The sequence below is a fragment of the Carcharodon carcharias genome, chromosome 8 (genome assembly GCF_017639515.1).
Source record: "Carcharodon carcharias isolate sCarCar2 chromosome 8, sCarCar2.pri, whole genome shotgun sequence".
In the NCBI taxonomy this organism is placed as follows: domain Eukaryota; kingdom Metazoa; phylum Chordata; class Chondrichthyes; order Lamniformes; family Lamnidae; genus Carcharodon; species Carcharodon carcharias.
The window spans coordinates 10,732,694-10,753,225 of record NC_054474.1 but is presented as its reverse complement, the minus strand read 5'-3'; the positions used below and the strand labels follow the sequence as shown (position 1 = coordinate 10,753,225).

At 43.5% G+C, this 20,532-nt stretch overlaps 1 protein-coding gene across 1 annotated transcript in view; it reads left to right on the top strand.

The window, feature by feature from the left end:
- The window catches only part of LOC121281393, a 37,371-nt gene extending 28,457 nt beyond the window's left edge, over positions 1-8,914 (top strand). Inside the window, exon 5 of the mRNA XM_041194337.1 lies at positions 6,015-8,914. Coding sequence (XP_041050271.1) covers positions 6,015-8,465 — 2,451 coding nt within the window. The 3' untranslated portion in view covers positions 8,466-8,914. The remainder of the gene's footprint in view (positions 1-6,014) is intronic.
- The last annotated feature ends 11,618 nt before the right edge of the window (positions 8,915-20,532 follow it).

The window sequence follows — 20,532 nt, the reverse complement described above, 5'->3', positions numbered from 1 at the left end:
TGGGTTTAGGAGCTCCATGAACGTCTCCTATTGATGCTTTTTCATTCTTCAAACTATCTGGAACAAAAATTAACACCATAAATTATAGCTCTTCCCCAGCATCTCTCAAAATAATTTGTTTACTTACTTTGTCGGAGGAAATCCCGCCTTCCTTTGAGATATAACATTCATTACTTCCAGCAGCCTGCCCACTTTATCAATAGCCAAAGAAGAATTCACTTGACTATCCTGAGCCACATTCTCCTTTCTATTTGGTGTTGAGGGAACACGTTTCACTTGTCCCACTGCTATGATTTTAATGCCCAGTTCTTTTTCTGGTCGATCATTTTCTGAGGATTGCTTAAGTGTTCCTATTGCTGCCACCTGTTTACCATTCAGCTTCCAATAGTGGGCGTTCAGATGACCTGATTTATGGCAATAAAAACATATCGGCTATTTTCACTCTTATTCTCTGCACGATCATTTTTCTTTACTGGAACATTTGCCTTCTCCATAAACCTAGACTCTTTCTTGTTCATCCAGTTTCCCTATTGATCCTCATATGACCACTTCCCCACATGTAACCGTCTGTGTGAGATACCATAGGTATCAGCCAAAACTGCCACTTTTCTGATCTTTGACACTCGATGCCCATCTAAATAAGTATTTATGGTGACTGGAATGCTATTGCAGAATTGTTCCATAATCATAATTTCCGCCAAAATTCTCTAAAGTTGTTTTTTTTTAGTAATTTCAGTGATCAAACCACTGATCCCACAGCATTTCCCCTCTCTTGCAAATCCTAAAAGTGCCTGATTGGTTTCTATCTTATCATCCTAAACTTTTATTGATAATCTTCAGGACAAGCTCATAAGCGTTGAGTATTGCTCTTGTAACTTCTCCATGGTCTGCTGGTTGCTCCTTTGACAAAGTACTGTGCACATTCAAAGCTGTATCTGACAGGAAACTTTGTAACATTAAGGTCCAGGCACCTTTTAGCCACTTGAACTTCACGGCTATCTTTTCAAGTTAGGTGAAATATCTTTCAAATCCATCCTATGGAAATTTAGGGATTAAACCAATGTACAGAGTTAAATCAAAATCCTCAGTGAATCATAATCATCCTCTGAACCACTATCTCTCCTTTCTTCCTTTGTCCTAAACATTTCCCCAGCCAAGATATGTTGTATGACTTCTTCCTTTCTTTAAAACTAAAGTTCAAGCTTTTGCATTTCCATTTCTCTTTATTTTTCTTTTTCCACCTTTGCCAATTCAAGCTCCTACTTTGTGCAATCTTTCTATCTCAATCTGCTTCATTTACAATTGAATCTTAGCTGACTGTAGCTGTGAGATACCAATTTCAGTTTTCTCTCCTTTTAATTACCTTAATCATATCATCCTTAATAGGTCCTGCTTTTATTTCTACCTTCGATTTATCTGCTAACTCTCTCAGTATAGCCTTAGTCAATGGTTACAAGCACTCTACTGTCACATCTTATACTCCCCAAAAAAATCTTAGCAACAGTCAAAGACATTTTTGATTCCAATCCTTGTAAAAGAATTCACAGCAAATCCTGTTCCAATGTCCAGTACATCCATATACTCGTTTCTTTAAGGATTCACAGACTGCACTTAAATTCAAGGATTTTCAATCCCAGATATCAGTATATGTTAAACTCTACTCAATGGTCATGCAAAAGCTTGCAGCAACATTTCTGACGTCCTTGGATAGTGCGCCTATCATAGCATAGCTAAATAAGGCCATTGACCATCTTGCTTGTGGTGAAGCCCCAGGAAACGATGACATTCCACCTGAAATCAACAAAAGTGGAAAACTGGCATTGCTGCAACATCTCCATGAACTTTTGTGTCTGCCAGAAATAAAGGTTTGTGCCTCAAGACATGCATGATGCAAAAATAGACATGTTTTGCAACAACAAAAAGATAACAGTGACTGAAGCAATTACCGAGGCAACTCCTTGCCAAGTGTCATGCGGAAAGTCTTTGGTCGCGTTGCTGTGACAAGATTACAGACACTAGCGTCACGCATCTACCCTGAGTCTCAGTCGACTTCTGAGCTGGTAGATCGACAGTTGACACAACTTTCTCACTTTGGCAGTTAGAGATGAAGTACAGTGAACACTTCAGTCCGCTGTACACTGTGTTCATCGACCTCACCAAGGCTGTCGATCTTGTCAACAGATACAATTTGTTTTTCAATTTCTAAGTAAAATAGGCTTGCGCCCTGGACTTCAGGCCATCATTTCTTCTTTCCACATGTACGGCTGCAACAGTTACAAGCGAGCAACATCACATCACAAAATCACAGAACTTTAACGGCACAGAAGGAGGTCATTACACCCATTGTATCACCACGGATTCTCCAAATGACCATTATGATCTAGTGTCATTGCGCTGCCTTTTCTCCATACCCTTGCACAATGTTTCAATAATCATCTGGTGCCCTCTTGAATGTGTCGGTTCAACCTACCTCCACCACACTTCCAGACAGTGCAACCAGACCCTCACCATTCGTTCTGTGAAAAAAAACATTTCTGACGTCACATTCGCTTCTTTTAGAAATCAATTAAAATCTATGCCTTCTCGGTCTGATCCTTCCATGAGCGCAAACCACTTCTCCCTGCCCACTCTGTCCAACCCCTCATGGTTTTGAAAATCTTTATCAAATCTCCTCTTAGCCTTCTTCTCTTCAAGGAGAACAGTCCCAACCTCTCCAGTTTATCCTCATTGCTGAAGATTCTCATCCCTGGAACCATTCTTGTGAACCTCTTCTGCACTCTTTCCAGTGTGTTCATCTTCTTCCTATAATGTGGCGCCAAGAACGGAACACAATATTCCAGCTGAGGTCTGACAAGTGTCTTATATAAATTCGACATAATCTCCCTGCCTTTGTACTCTATGCCCATATTAATAAAGTCCAGGATACTATATGCTTTATTAACTGCTGTTTCCACCTGACCTGCCACATTCAGTGATATATGTACATATACACACAAGTCTTTCTGCTCCTGCACCGATTTCAAAATTTCACCCCTTATTTTATATTGTCTGTCTACGTCCTTCCTACTAAAACCCGTCAGCTCATGATTCTCCGCATTGAGCTTCATCTGCCACCTAACCGCCCACTCCACCAACTTTGGTTTGTCCTTTTGAATTTCCATAACGTCCCCCTCGCAGTTCACAACACTCCCAAGTTTCGTATAATCTGCAAACTTTGAAATTATCCCCCGCACACTATGATCTAGATCATGCTTTCCACATCAGCATCATGGTACACAAGGCAGGGCTCTGGAGCCAACTCTCCGTATATGTTCCTCCATGCTGCCATTTTATATCATCGGCGTCTCAAATGATGATGATGATCGTATCTGACCGTATCCGCTAGAGACGGGCGGATGCGATCATCATCATCATCATGATTTTTTTCATGGCATTTTTGTAGTAAGGATTGAGAAAGGGCGCGGGGCGGCGAGATTTTGGAAGGGGAAAGAGGATTAAAACCATGGAGCAGCAGAGGATTCAGTTCGGATCGTGAATACTATCTAATTAAGAAGTGGGAATCAGAGATTAAATGCATGTATTAAGAGTGTGGCTGTAAAGCGAATTGCAGAATTTAAATTAGTATTTCTCTATTTATTGATGATAGACGGTGGAAAAAAATCAGCTCATGTGTAATATTATTCAGGGGTATTCCGAAATGGTTTGTTAGGACCTTATGAACGGTGTAGGTATTCGCTTATACAAAATAAATGATCCAATAATTCAGAGAATCATATAAGGATCTGTTCGGTTAACTGAAGGGAACTGGTGAGAAAACATTACACTAAAAGTGGAAATTAACATCAAACGTGGCAGATTCTTGACCTGGCTCATGTAAAAGATATTAAATCCCTTAGTTTGTTTCTATTTTAGGGCAATGGATGGTAATGATTTACTGTTCCTATTGTAACAATTTAATATTGCCAACAGTACAGTGTGAGAGGTTCTGTGGCATTTTTCGTGATTTCTTCGTTGGAAGGGTGGTTAAATCTGCATGCCCGGCTCTGTATAAAAGCATTTTCAAAGAACGCTGACTCTAGTGAATATCCTGAAGAACGTTGGTCACAGAGGACACCCAGCATTTAAAACAACAAATATGTGCCAGAGTATATTTGTATCTCTTTGGCTATAAGTTGAAGGTTAGTTAATTAATCTCTGCAATAAAATTGAACAAAATGACAGACAGGCATATTCCTTGCTCTCAGAATGAGAGGCGCATGCTTCCTTTCGTGACTATTCGAGATGTGGGTTCAAATTAGACCCAAGTTTTTATGACCGTCGATGGAGTCCAAGATTATAATCAGAGAGAAAATTTGCGAGAATGTTCAATTGTCGTACATCCATAGACAGGTACAGAGAGATTGATAAAAAAAAGAAATAAAAGAAATAACGGTGGATGTATTGCAAAAAAGAGGAAGCACCACAGGAATAAATTCATAAACTCTTTGCAAAACATGGAGAGAGTATACGAAAAATAATGTTTCGTAAGGCATTAAGGCTTGTGGATATAAGAAGAGATAAGTCAGAAAATGTCCATTGTACGGAGAAGGGTTCATTGAAGGAATTCTAAGCCGAATAAAATGTAAACTGTGCAGGGGGTCTTAATTAAATAGCCTTGCCTACATTTTAGAAAATAATCTATATTATATGACCGTTTTTTCTCAAAATTCTACTAAGACACAGCTGTAGCCTTGGTGCTTAACAGCTCTTTTTCATGTCTAATAATTTACTCCGCAAATGCCTACCCGTGTGCTTTTCCGTTACAAAGTTAAATTGTGAAAGCAAAGTTATGTTGTCTTCAGCTCAGCAACAGAGGTTCACGGTAGATTTACAATATCAATGGAAAAATAGCAAAGGGGGTTTAACATTGCACTTTCTTAAATCACACTAGCAATATTTTTTCGAAACTTGAAATAAAGCAAAGCAGCCGCTTGTCCAGCAGAGGGCAGCTCTGCCTGCATAGATCAGATTTTTTTCTGAGTTTTGTCTTCACAGCGGAGAGGACAATATGTTGCCTGCGGACAACGAAGAACCCGTTCAATCGAACCAAACAGTACTAACATTACGCACTCATAACTGAATGTCAAAAGTGATAGTCAGAGAGTTATATCCATTCCGGCTGAGAAATAAGGCTTACGACCTGTAAAATACCACCATCAAATATGAGGGTAATTAAATATTTCCGTATCTCATACCCACTGTCACTGTGGCGCCTCTCTGGGAGCCTGGCAAAATCATGGAAACTGGCAGTTATGACTGTGCGCCATTCCAAACTAGCAACATTGGTGAGATTGAGCTCAAGTATCTAGAAGGGAGAGAAAAAGACTTGCAATCCTTGAATCCGGGCAGATTCAAAAATATCATCTGAGAAAAAAATACAAGATTTTATTTTTCCAAACTTGAAATTCATCCAGTCACATACAGTTTCCAATCAATTTTCAAGGGCAGGTCATGTGCAAATCGATTAAGTGAGAATTACAGCGTTAATTCATTTCTTTAAACATTACTTTCGATAAGCATTAATGACGATGAACAGATGAGAACTATGCGCGAATTAATTGTTTTTTTCGACTGTCTGGAACGTAAGTGTTAATGAGGCTGCATTTCCGAATTTTAATACACGTATTTACTGCCACATTATGAAAATACAATTGAAATGCATATGAGTATTTTTGTTGAACACTTGTAAATATAATGCATAATTTGTGAAGAAATGCAAAGCAAACCTGCTTTAAGAAAAGCTTGGTGCAGTAATTGGTTGAGGCTCATTGTGTCGCTGTCTGCCAATACGGTGCTGAGACGCTGCGAGAGATCTACCCCCACACTCATAATCAAACTCAGACCAAACTCGAAGGGAAAGAGACACAATGCTTCCCTTTCTTCATGCAGCCATTTTCAGAAGGATCGCTCTGTTCGAATTTATGCATTTTTCTATTTAACATCTGCATTTGGATGCAAAAAAGACACCCATTTGAAATGGCAAAAAGCGGAAATCTGATATATGTATAACAATATCCAGAACGATGGCGAATACTGTCAGCGGCGGCGCATATTATATTTTAGTGCTTTCTATCTTGGACCTGGTTTTCGGCCAAATACGCTATTCTATTCCCGAGGAACTAGAAATTGGTGCCTTTGTTGGAAACATCGCTGACGATTTAAAGATAAATGTTCAGGAGTTATCAGTTCGGAAGTTTCAACTTCTCTCTGAAGATGGAAAGAAATATTTCGAGGTAAATGTGGAAAATGGGATTTTAATCGTTAATGAAAGGATAGACCGGGAGCATATTTGCATGGAACGCTCCACTTGCTCTATTTCTTTGGAGCTAGGGGTGGAAAATCCTGTGGACATGTTTCCTATTGAAGTGAAGATATTAGATGTAAATGATAATTCACCGATTTTTCCGACAAGGAAAATGGCACTGCAGATCGCAGAGTCAGTTACACCAGGGACGCGCTTCCCCCTCGAGAGCGCGCAGGATCCAGACGTGGGCACAAATACAGTAAGCACTTATCAGATTAGTTCGAATGAACATTTCGGCCTGGAAATAAAGACAATAAACGATGGTAGCAAAATAGCTGAACTGTTGCTGGAAAAACCCTTAGATCGCGAACAACAATCATCATTTGAACTGATACTAACGGCTATTGATGGTGGAATCCCGCACAGGACTGGCACAGCTCAGATTATCATTACTGTAGCAGACGTTAGTGACAACGCGCCTGTATTCGATCATGAAACGTACAGGGCAAGTGTGGTTGAAAATGCACCCAAAGGCACATTGGTGATTAAACTACACGCAACTGATTTAGACGAAGGAGCAAACGCTGAGTTCAAATATTCATTTAGTAATTACGCTTCACAAAGAGAACGCGAGTTATTCAGTCTGAACGCCGACACCGGAGAGATTAGAGTTAAAGGTTTACTGGACTTTGAAACGGCCGACCTTTATGAACTTGAGGTACAAGCTGTGGACAACGCATTAAATGTCGGTCATGCCAAAGTTTTGGTGAGAATAGTCGACGTGAATGATAACGCTCCCGAAATAAAGCTGAACTCCGTAAGCAAAATGGTATCAGAGGATGCGGCACCAGGCACCGTGGTCGCTGTCTTTCGTGTTACAGATCGAGATACTGCGGAAAACGGGCGCGTTCGCTGTCAGATTCCGCTTAACATGCCGTTCAAACTTCAAACCACTTTAACGAACCATTACAAGCTGGTAACCACAGATATGCTGGATCGTGAAACGATTGAAACGTACAACGTATCCATTTCAGCCTGGGATGCTGGATCGCCTGCACTGTCTGCAAACAAAACCATCGCCGTCTTTGTCTCTGATATAAATGACAACGCCCCGCGGTTTACGCAGTCCAAATACAACTTATATTTGATGGAGAACAATACTCCGGGTGTATCCATTTTTTCGGTAACTGCTCTGGATGCTGATTTGGACCAGAATGGAGACATCTCCTATTCTATGCTGGAGGATCAGATACAAGACATTCCTGCGTCTGCTTACTTTACAATTAACTCGAAAAGTGGGATAATTTACGCGCTGCGCTCCTTTGACTACGAACAACTGAAGAAGTTCCACTTCAAAGTTCAAGCTCAGGATGCTGGAATACCGCCGCTGAGCACTACTGCAGTGGTGAACGTTATTATCTTGGATCAAAATGACAATGCTCCACTTATTGTTTCACCACTAACGTGGAACAACACGGCAGAAATGGTGATTGTTTCCCAATCAACATACCCAGGTTACTTAGTGACTAAGGTAATTGCTAATGACGCAGATTCCGGCCAGAACGCACGGCTTTCTTATGAGCTGGTTGAGGCTACGAATCGGAGTCTTGTCACTGTGGGTCATTACTCCGGGGAAATCAGAATTACCCGAACGTTAACGGCAAAGGACATCACTGCACAGAGATTAGTTGTCTTGGTGAAGGACAATGGACAGCCGAGTCTGTCAAGCACTCTCACAATCCTATTTACGATTCAGGCGAATACTACAGAAAGTCCGGCTGACCATGTGGATCATTTCAAAAACACACAAAATGCCTCAGATCTAAATATGTATTTAATAATAATTTTTGGCTCAACAAGCGTCATATTTCTTGCAACCATTATCTTTCTGATCGCCCTGAAATGCAAGAATGACAGAACTTACACGCGTGACCACAGCCCTTCCAGTTACAGTTGCTGCACGTGGAGAAATTCCAATGATGTATTTAATCGTAGACCTGCACCAAAACAAGCTTTGCATTATTATGGAGCTGGTCAGACGCTCCCTGTTAACGAGACTCTTCGTTACACGGTTCGCTTATCGCCGGAATCGTCCAAGAGTGATTTTCTGTTCCTAAAGACCTCCCATCCTACGTTACCTCTGAGTGACATCACTGTGCATGACAACATTACGAAGAAGTAATTCAGGCAGTAAATTTATTTTTGCGAGCAATAGGGAAATGCTTATGTATTGACCTGAGCAACCGTTATCTGACGAACTAAACGTATATGTTAATCATTCGCAACATCAACTGACGTATACCTTGATGTAAATCATAGGGATATCTGTTTAAAACTACCTAAGTTGCGATTTCCTGTGCAAGACGTACTTTATTCCTTATCGGTCCCCACATTTTCTGTCGCTTTGCATCAAATGAAAGAAGAGACACACCAGAAATCTTGAAACAATATCTCACGGCACAAGTTTCCACTAAACTAACTGGCTGAGAAGGCAAATTCATTTTCTTTTTAAAGACCAATCTTCTAAAGTAGCTGTCATCATGCTTAGGTTCCGCCCATTGCGTATTTGTTCACAAAATGCCGAGTACAATTGTATATACAAATGTGTTGGAATGAAATTCAATTGCGCGACAACTGCTTCTGACTAGAAGTTATTACATGTTGTAGGCAATCACACAAAACTCATGCGATGCACTATCGCAACGGAATCATATAGGGCTCTTACATCTACTTGAAAAATTCTCTGATTGCTTATATTCAACCAAACCTTTCACACGCCAATAGTGAGGTAAAGTGGGACGGACGTAAAATGGTGATGAGATTTATTAGATCATGGAACGATTTCTAGCGAAATTAGCGGAGGCAGGGCCTATTAAAACATTTAAGGAAAACGTGAGTTAATCTATGCCGCGGAGGAAATCATAGAAACATAAAATGTTATGGTTCAGAATGGGGGCACTTTGTTCATCGTGTCTATCATGACGACTATTTGGAGGAGCCAAATTTGTCCTAGTAAAGTTTTCCCTTCAAGTATGCACGTAAACCTCTTTTGAATGTTAATGTTGAATCAGCTTTCACTGCCCCTGTAATCAATGCCCTGCAGATCATAATAACCCGTTGTGTAAACATTATTTCCTCGTTATCCATCCGCGCCTTTGCCAATTACATTAAAACGGTACCGTTTGGTTACTGATCCATCTGCAACTCGAACCAGTTTCTCTTTTTTGACACTATTAGAACCGGTCATGATTTGAACACAACTCTCAAATGTCCTCTTTGGATCCCTTGCTTTATGACAAACAACTCCAGCTGTTCCAGTTTCTGCACATAACTGAAGACCAGTCTTCCACAGTATATTTCTAGTGAAATGTGATGAAGTTGGGAAGAGTAGAACAGTTTGATATATTTTGGTTAGATCTAACAATGAAACAATATGGACGCAGTTTGCTCAATGGCCTACTGTGCTGCAATCCCTGTAACCTTATGATATCTCAATACGAATCATAACCGAACACTGCCGTTATTAAGCTTCATGCTAATGTTTAGCTTTGTTCGAAATTTTAAACGATACATCCTAATTACCTTGGTCCCCTTATTTTCAATATATAGTGTCCGCAGTGCAAAATCTCATGTACTAAAATGCACTAAATTGGCACGAAATACTCATTACATCAATGATTTTACAAAGAAATGTTTATTATAATATTCCTACAAAATCAGAGTTGTGTAGTAAAGCTGTGCAAGTAGAAAGCCATATTTTCAAACTCACCGGATTGATCGTTACCAAATCTGGGAGGGACTAGACGTTGTACCTTGATTGCATACTCAACCTTCCTAAACCGAGTGCACGGGCTCTAAAATAAACAAGTAATTAGGGCTAAAACAATACTGTCTATGGGACTCTTGCTGCACCAGTTATCAGATCTTTATAACGGAAAAAGTTCTGAAGAAGAGTCACACGGACTCGAAACTTTGGCTCTGTCTTCTTCTCCACAGATGCAGTCAGACTGTTGAGTTTTTCCAGCACTTCTTATTTTTGTACATGATTTTTATGGTGAAGTGCCCAAAACCGAAAGTGTAAAATTAATGAACTAACAAACGCTTGATGTTTCACTGCAGGGACCACTACTTCACAAGCAAGAAGAAAAAGTAAGGGAGCCTTTTAGCACTCTATTCATAGCCTCAAATCTGTCTTTCTATTGGTAACAAATATGGCCTATTTAAGCATAAATGATACTATATACAATATTTTTGCAGGAGCTTGCAAAGCGGCATTGAACATTATGTTAGAAGTGTTCTAACTGCCCTTTGTGTAGTAGATATAGGGTGTTTCTCGTTCGATGCGCTCACATACAGATTTGAATCTGCCTGCCGTTGGTGTCCATCCTGGACCACTAAACTAAAAATGACCTATGCCTCCTAGATTATACATCAAAAGTTGGAACCACAGAAAATTCTCCCAAGCATGTATCCCTCACCTACAATCAAGAATCGGGCAAGGCTTGTGACCAGCACAGGCTTTGTGTCTTACTTGCTTGTTTTCCGCCTTAGTATATTGTCTTTTCGACATTGCTAAGGACAATTAGTTCTCATTATAAATCGAATCTAGCTTTTAAACCTGTTTTAAGCTAACGCTAACAAGAATAAGACACAATGGATTGAATCATGCTAATTTAAGACAAACTATAATCTTGCAACCTTAATATTAAACTACGACCTAGCAAAGCATAATACTGATGAAAAATTGGTAAAACGAATTTAGTTTGATACGTTTCATGGCTCACAAGTTTCAGTTTCCCGGGGACGAGACTGAGATAAAATACAAGCCTGAGGCAGCTCGGAGGTTACTTTGTTCTTTTCCATGGTTTCGAAAGCGAGGACATGGACCGTTCTGCTGCACACGAGGTCACATGTGACAGATCCAGAACCTGCAGACTGAAAGCTGTAGAAATTTGCAAAATAGTTATTCTGATGAAAAGCTCGGGTTCATTTACCTCTTGCAATGCCTGATTCCTAAAAATACCCTCAAAAGCCCATAGTATTACACATCAGCTTGCTGTATTCATTTCACTGTGTCCTTTTACTGAAGGAGTGTCACTTATTTGTCAAAGGAGTGTACTCTTTCCATAGATATATCCTTGCAAGCTTCTTTTAACAACAAACAGTTCCTTTAGTACATTTTCTGCCCCAAAACCAGTTCGTGGTTCAAGAATTAATTGAAACTACAATTTCTCAACATGGTTGTTAGAACATGAGAACGCAGATGATAAGAAAATTTAGACGTGAGTTTTAAACAGAACGGTGGCAGCAAAATCGACAGAGCGCACGGATAAACGGTTAAAAAGCTTTGGAATATGTGACACGTACGCGCACATGTATATGTACTCGTCTGTTTCCACGGCAAGCATCCCACCATCACTTTGCATTTGCATACTCTCATCCTGCAAGATGGGCTGGCCAAGCGAGATTCGAACAGAACTCATGAAAGTATCATGTACAAAGACGTTTCATTGCGTTAGCTGGCATTGGAAAAGTTAAACCTCAAGCAATTGAATAACCTGTGCTTAATTTAGCTGCACAAATACTGTAGGCTTTTCATACTTCTGGTAGATCTCACAATGCCTTCCCTAAAACGTATCTAATTTTCCTTTATACATGTTTCTCCCTTTTAATGTAAAATCCATTGTTCCTATATGCCTTTGAAACTTTATCATTGTCGTAATATAAATCTTTTCACGGTGCTAATATTGTCAGAATCCTTTGGGAAAAATAAACACATTTCTTCCCCTAGCGTTGCTGGCTAGGTATAAATCCTACCATCTCTTTGGAATTTCAACTGCCCTGAGTTAACTAAAAATGTAAATCCTCCTTCACCTTAGATTCTAAGACTTTAGTTATGCTTACATACTTAGCATTTCAAACCTAGCTTTTTTTTGATGAGTCAAAGCCTCTAGACCAGTTACCTCCAATTCAATTAAATTGCACACACGCGCGCGCACACACACACACACACACACAAACAGAGAGAGAGACAGGGGCTATCCAAACCCCACTAATAGCATATTTATAAAATAACTTGTAATAATATTATGTCAATTAATATATTTTCGGGACACCCCCCTTTACGAGTAAATGAATCATCATAATTTAAAAAGATGGCTTCATTTTCTTAACCCATCTTACACTACCTCCTATACTTACCGATATAATCACATTATTACATTAATCCTTGGTATCAATAGAAGTCGTTTCAGTCCGGTGTCCAGGTTCTAAATGCTCAATTTTCCCTTTGAGCTTCAAGCTCCTGACAATGCATCTGCAGTTCGATTGTCTTGTCCAGCAACATGTATAATCTATAGATTAAACGGTTGCAGTAATAAACTGCATCTGAACCTCGAGCTCGAAATTTGTCCAGAAACTTTAAAGGATTTTGACCAGTAAAAACAATTGGGTCTGATGAATTGTTTGCAATGCAAACCTCGAAATCCTGCAATGTCAGCACCAGACTCAGAGTTTCCTTTCTGTACGTTGAATATTTTCCCTGTTGCACATTCAACTTCTGTGAAAAATATCCTAATGGTTTCTCAATTCCAGTTTCATTTTCTTGCAACAGTACGGCACCAATTCCTATATTGCTGCACAATGGCCAACTTAATTTGCTTGGCATAATTGGGTACTGACAAAACTACTGTCATAGTCAATACAGTTTTTAAACTGTAAAATGTCTTCTGAAACTCCTGCGTCCATTGACACTTCTTGTTCATTTTTTAATAGTTCAGTCAATGAAGCAACCACATTGTTAAAATTTTGTATAAATCTCCAGTAGAACCCACTCACGCCCAGAAGTCTCAACACCTTTCATTTTGTTGTAGGCACGGGGAATCAATGATAACTTTAACTTTCACAGCTCTCGGAGACACATGTCCAATGCTATGGCCGAGATATATAACTTATGCTTTTGCAAATTCACTTTAAGCCACGTTCATCACCAAATTGGCCCTTTTAAGTGGACTAAATAATTGTTCCAGATGGTGTAAGAGCTCCTCCCACGTTTGACTGAAAACTATAAAGTCGTCAATATAAACTGCACAATTGCTCAGAACTGCAATTACTTTGTTTGCCACTCTTTGAAATGTTGTGCATGCATTTTCTTTACCAAATGGCATGGCTTTAAAATGATGACGTCCATCTGGTGTCACCAAAGCCGACATCTCCTTTGCTCTCCCCAATAATGGTGCTTGCCAATACCCTCTCAGCAAGTCAATATTTATGATAAACTTTGATTGTCCCACTTCCTCAAGGCAATCTTCCAACCATGGTATAGGATATGAATCCGCTTTTATTGGTGCATCCACTTTTTGATAATCCACATACAGACATTGTGTTCTTTGCAGTTTCAGTACCATGAACATAGGTGAACTTCAGTTACTGCAACTAAACTCAATGATGTCATTTTGGAACATGAACTCCATTTCTTTCTGTACTTGTAATAACGTTGCTTGATTAGGACGTTGTCTCATTGAGGATGAACATTGTACACTCACATCATGTGCTGCTAAATTTTCCCTCTCCAGCTTATACCGACAAATAGCTTTTTTTGACTGCAGTAGCTTCTCAAAATCACTTTGATGCTTGCCTGGAAGGCAGCCCAAAATTATATTTAAATTTACAAGTGCCCCCTCATTATCCAATTTGATTAGAGGAAAATCAAATTCAGAATCCTTTACTTCTACCTCTTTCTCCTTATCTACCAGCACTAATATTTCCTTTGGTCATCTTCCCTGCCAAAGTAATTTTTCATAATATTTACATGTCACACCCTCTGCTTCTTTCTGCTATTTATTTATTAGAAAACGTACTTCACTCAGTTTCCTTAAAATCCTGTAAGGCCTACGGAGTCTTGTCTTCAATGAGTCACCCAGTACTGGCAAGAAAACTATCACCTTTTCCCCAACAACAAAGCCATGAGCCTTCACTTTCATCACATGCTGTGATATCTTTAAATCTTTCTTAACGAACTCACATGCGCTGACTCATCTTTCTCTGAATATTGATACATAATCCATGAGAGTATTTTCCGAATTTTGACCCACCAATTTCTCGTGAATCAATTTCAGTAGTCCCCCTACCTCATGACCATAGTCTACTTCAAAAGGACTAAATCCACTCGATGCATTAGGAGCTTCCCTAGTGGCAAATAACAAGAATAGAATTATCTTATCCCAATCCTGTGGATAGTCCTGACTGTACGCCCTTGTCATCGCTTTTGAAATTTGATGACCTCTTTCCAAAGTCCCTTATGATTGAGGATGGAAAGCTATCGACTTAAACTGTTTTATCACCATACTGTTCTTTACTTCCTTCCTTACACAGCTGAGACATGAAATTTGAACCCTGATGTGATTGTATTTTTTTTGGTAAACCATGGGCACAAATTTTCGAGCCTGCTAACAGCGGGCGTGATAGGTGCTGTGCATGGAAAATATGGTGTGACCTGCTTCACGATAGCATGAAGGCAGGCTGTGATCAACGGCTCATCTCACCATCAGCGTGCCACGTTTCCTGCAACTAGTTGGCAGGGAGCTAATTGTAATACATCAGCATATAATTAAAAGGCCACCCCGCCAAGCCCTTGGAACCCAGCTGTGTTGTCCATCCATGTCAGTTTGAAAGCGCGCTGACATGCTTCTCAGCAGCATGTGGGGGACGTGCACTTGGCAGCCTTCACTTTGAGGGAACTGAGGTGAGTGAGCAGCAACGTTTGCAACAGCTCATCTGTAGTTACAAGACCTAGTGGTGCTAGGGGTGGGGGCAACTGATGCCTGGACCTGGAGGCGACTGCTGAGGGGTGGAGGGGTGTTGTCGGGGGATAGGTGGTGGCCAGCTTCGGAGTTGGCCATTTCCCATGAAAGGTGGGGGATGGGGGCGGGGGCACGTGCTGCCCTGGCCCTACATCCGGCGCACAGGCAATGAAGGTGGGGGTCAGCATAAGAGGAGGAAGCGGTCACACATTTGGGACACCTGTAAGAACTGATCATGCCTCTACAATTGAGGCAGATCAGGAGCAGCCACATTGGCATGAAAGGGGTTGGGCTCCGAGGCTGTCCGCCCATGCAAGCAAAGTGGTGGGGTCAAAGGACCACCAAGCACTCCAAACCTAATCACACCCACCTACCCCCCCAAACCCCCGGCCCCCTACCACTCCCATCCCCCCAGCACAGGCTTCGAATGTGCCACTACTTAATTGGACCACGGAGTAGTTGGACTGCACAAGTTGTATCATCTGCTTGCCAATGCTGGCCATGCAGCAGTCACTGCTGGAGGCGCTCACAGCAGCCTGCAATCTCAGCATCCCGGTTTGGACCAGTGTCTCCCATGTTGCAGCTTGGCAGGGCAGCCATGCTGTGCCCTCAACTCTGGCCATCCGAGGGATGATCAGTACTCTTGGCCACACAGGGCCAGGAAAGGTGTTAAACACAGCCATGATAACCACATCTTTCTCTCTTTCATGCTGCATGAAACCCACGTCGAGGTCATGGATCCTGGTGACCTAGCTGTAAGCCTGATGGCCTGCAGAGACAGCACATGACTGAGGAGAGAGTGATATGAGGCTCCTGGCTGTGCAAAGGCAGCAGCAGTAAAGTCATGAAGAAGGGGAAGCAGGGGCTCCTGCAGAAGCTGCCCAGGAGCAACAACAAGCCATGGCTGGTTGCCACCTCACTACACCCAGGGCCTATAGACACCGCCTGCCATTTCTGCAGATGACTGAGAACCAGCATCGCTGATGACTGTGCACGCCTAGGGACCAGGTGGCCCACATCTGCTCCTTCCTGCAGGACTTGACGCCAAGGGGACATGGAGGGCATCCACTGCCAATGGCTGTGGAAGTGACTGTGGTGCTAAATTTGTATGCTAGTTTCTCCTTTCAGGGCTCCACAGGACACCTTAGTGGGTTGTCACAATCCACCACCCACAACTGTATCCATGAGGTTACAGCTGCCATCTTCTCCATGGCATACAACTTTGTGCATTTTGCCTGGGGCTGGGACAGCCAGAATGCAGGACCCATTGGCATCTCTCTGATCTAGGGATGCCCACAGGTACAGAGTATGATTGACTGCACTCATGTGGCGCTCAGTTCCCCATCGCTATACTCATTGGCTTCATCAGCTGCAAGGGCTTCCAATCGCTGTAAATGCAGCTGGCATGTGACACCAGAAACGTATCCTGCAGATGTGTGTACAGTTTCCAGGGAATGCGTACGATGCCTACACCCTGAGATGCTTTCAGATCCCTGCAGTCTTCCAGGGTCCACAGAGTCTGAAGGGTTAGCTCCTTGGGATCATGGGTTACCCACAGATGCTGTGGCTGATGACACCCATGTGGCAGCCTCAGACTGGAGCTGAGTGACGGTATAATGAGGCTCATGCAGCAGCTTGCAACGTGGTAGGTAAGTGCTGGCCAGCCTAGGAGTCGGCCATTGCCCGAGAAAGGGGGGGGTGGGGGGGGTTCAAGTGCTGCCCTGGCCCTGCATCCCGCGCACAGGCAATGAAGTTGGGGTTCAGCATAAGCGAAGGAAGTGGTCACGCATTTGGGACACCTGTATGAACTGATCATGCCTCTAAAACTGAGGCAGATCAGGCGCAGCCACAGTGGCATGAAAGGTGTTGGCCTCCGACGCTGTCCACCCATGCAAGCAAAGCGGTGGGGTCAAAGGACCAACAAGTACTCCAGACCTAAAACCCCCACCCCCCACCACTCCCACCCCTCCGGCACAGGCTTCGAATGTGCCACCACTTAATTGGACCATGGAGTAGTTTGACTGCACACGTTGTATAATCTCTTTGCCAATGCTGGCCATGCAGCAGTCACTGCTGGAGGCGCTCACAGTCCCTTGCAATCTCAGCATCCTGGTTTGGACCAGTGTCACCGATTTCACAGCTTGGCAAGGCAGCCAAGCTGCGTCCTCAACTCTGACCATCCGAGGGGTGATCAATACTCTTGGCCACACAGGGCCAGGAAAGGTGTTAAGCACAGCCATGATAACTGCATCATTCTCTCTTTCTTGTTGCATGAGGCCCAAGTCAAGGTAATGGATCCTGGTGACCTAGCATGTGACCTGCTCTACCACATACTAGTGGTGGAGCTGGCCAGCGGGATGCTTAAGATGTGGTTCCGGTCCCCGGGCCAGTCTGGTGCAGCCCTGCAATACAGTTCGCAGAGTGTGTTATGCATCATCGTCATTTGCTGTGCTCTTTACAACCTGGCATTCCAACGGGGGGATGAACTGGCTGAGGAGGCGATAGAGGAGCTGGAGACCTCCTCCCATGAGGAGGACGCCGATGGAGATGAAGGTGAGGGGGTGCTTGGTGGTGATGATGGCGGGGATGAGGCTCTTGCACTGTTTAGACGAGGCAGGCGCGCTCAGGATGCTATCATAGCTGCCAGATTTGTGGAGAATGAAGATGACATGTAGTGCGGTGTCCCCATAGATCCTCATATCACAATTCTCAGAGTTTTACTCCAGTCTGACTTATGGCAACGCCAACACCACCATTGAGAATACTCCTGTTATGGCGGTGCACTGGAGGCCCCAATAGTCACTCGATCACAGGAGGATGGTGACAACATGCAGTGAGGACATGCCATAAATCTTCAAATAGCCCCTGACAATATTTGACTCCTACCTTGCCGAGGGCAGTTCGTTTGCGCTCCATGATCAGGCACATCTCAGAGGTACAGCAATGAAACATTAGACAGATCTGATGCTGTGCAAGCCTTCAGCAACTCAGCCCTTCGGCAGCTGGTGCACAGCCTCACTGGTCGCAGATACTGGTGTGGTGAGGGCCTGTCCCACCTTAAAGGTACTGAGAGCACACGGAGAGAATGGGAGAACTCTGTGGCGCCTGCAAACTACTTTCTGGTAGCCATTACCATCTCTGACGAGGTGCAGGCGTCAATCATGTTTCCAGGAGCTGCAAGACTGGAACATGACTGTGGTCTGAAGGCCTGGACTGAAACATCTGTCTTTTATCTTGTGCAGAAAGGTTTCACATCTGAGTGACAAGAACACTGTTCATCAGAACAAGGAACTATAGGCAGGGTGACATCCTTAGGAATTTATTGGCAATAGTAAACAGTATGTACAAGTGATCAACATCTATGTCCAGGCTGTGCAACTGCCTCTACCTAACTTTGCTAAACCTGCTGCAATGCCTTGTTGCTTCCCGGACATCCACAGCAGAGATGGAGGCAGCCTGCTGAATGTGATGCCCTGTCTGTGATGACTTTGGCGGGCGTCCTCTGGAGGGGCGAGACTTGGTGGGCCCCAGACTGCTTTTGGGATCCTGCTATTTGGCAGTGGCACCCTCCTCGGCCTGAAATGCTGGAGCTCCAGAGGTCACTGAACAAGGGGATGTGGATGGGCCGGTCACTTCCAGAGTCAGCTGGGTGGATGGCCCCAGAGTGTTCTCCTGCTGACCCTCCTCCCTATGGGTGCCCGAGGGATGCTAGTTCTCTCCATGAGCGGAAGGGTTAGCTGGAGTGAGATCAAGATGCCCAGCAACCCTCCCACGTACATGCTGTTGGAGTCCAACTATGGCATCAGTGATGGAGATAAGCCCACGCAGCAGTGCAGGAGTGACTTACTGGGCCAAGGAATCCATTGCGGCCACCATCCTGCCAGTGTTGATCTCCGTGCGATGCCGGAGTTATCACCTCAGTCTTAAGGCAGATGGACTCCCCCATTGTGCCTAGCAATCTTAGGAGTTCTGTGGACACCCTTTCCTGATGTTCCCTAGCTTGCCTTTCCAGTCCCAGCAACTGTGATATGACTGAGTCCAGAGGCTGTCATCGGACTTGGACTCAGCAAATTTCTGGCCTTCTGCACTCCTTCCATTGCTAGGGAAATCGGAGGTCCCTGACTCCAGTTGTGTGGATCAGAAAGTGCAATGTGCTCACCAGGTTATTATCCCTCGGCTACTCTAAAGTTAGGTCCAACCGAGGTGTGTGGTTCTAAACTGCTGGAGACTGTGGGTGAGCACTGTGACGGGAATTCAAGGAGGGTGCCTTCAGATTCCTCTTCAGATGTTTCTTCATGGCTTGGTCACGGACGTGGACTCTGTTGGCTGTTGGGCGGATGCACCTGCAAAAGCAGGGGGAGAATATTATTGCATGGCAGTGGCCTGTGAAAGAGGACACATCACTTACGGCTTTTTTGTCTGATGGGTGTTGCACTGCTGGATCCTCACTTGGTAGAACAGCGCCGAACTCACCATCAGCACAGGGTCAGGCCCGGTTATCGCTGGCCAGCTGGGTGGGTCTGTTTTCAAATTCTTTCAGAAGTTTGATCTGCAGCATCCCTCGACCTGTCTGCGACCTTTACCTCCTGTTGCATGCCTGTTTGTCCTGCATTAGAGATGGGGAAAACATTTCAGGACACCTGCCCGGCCAGATGATAAATATGCCTGGCCTGTCTGCATGGCGAGTGGTTCCATGGACGGGATGAGAGCAATGACGGTCTGTGTGGAAGATTGAATGGTAATGTCCCTTGCACTGACAGTGATTGAGGTCTCTGGATGTTTGATGGGTTTGTGAGTGTGTGAATTGGGAGTGATGACAAGAGTGACTTTTCCTTGTGGAACGGAGGAAGTCACTCGTCCTTTTGTGGCACTGAGTGGCTGTCCTTCTCTGCAGGGCATTTGCACTGACCACCGCTTCCCAAGCTGGGTTGGTGACTTTGTTGTCCATTCTGAAGACAGTGTGCAGTGACAGCAAACCCTGGCGGGCCTCCATCGCATCCAGCAGTCGCTTGGGAGAAGCTTCATTGAAGCGGGGGGCTGCAATCATTTTTTCCTTTGCCGGCCATGTCTCTCAGGCAGCTGTGGTGAGCTGATGGTAATGAGCGCTTTGCTGGTGGCTGCCTTGTAAAGATGGCAGCTGATGCGGTGCAACAGCGTGGTGCTGGTGGGCAGGCAAATGAGAGCTTGCCTGCCAAGGAAACGGTGTGTTTCGCGGGAGTGAATAAACAATGAGGCGGGCTCGGGACGATACAGCGTGAAAACCCACCATTTTCATTGATGTATACAACTCCATTTTACCAGCTCACTATGAAACTTAGTGAAATTATGGGAAAATTCCGCCCCATCGCTCGTAAAATAATTAGTCACATCTTACACAATTCTCTTTGCTGTAATACTTCTCAAAGATGTCACTTCAGGGAAACTTGTGGACACACCCACTGTTGTTAT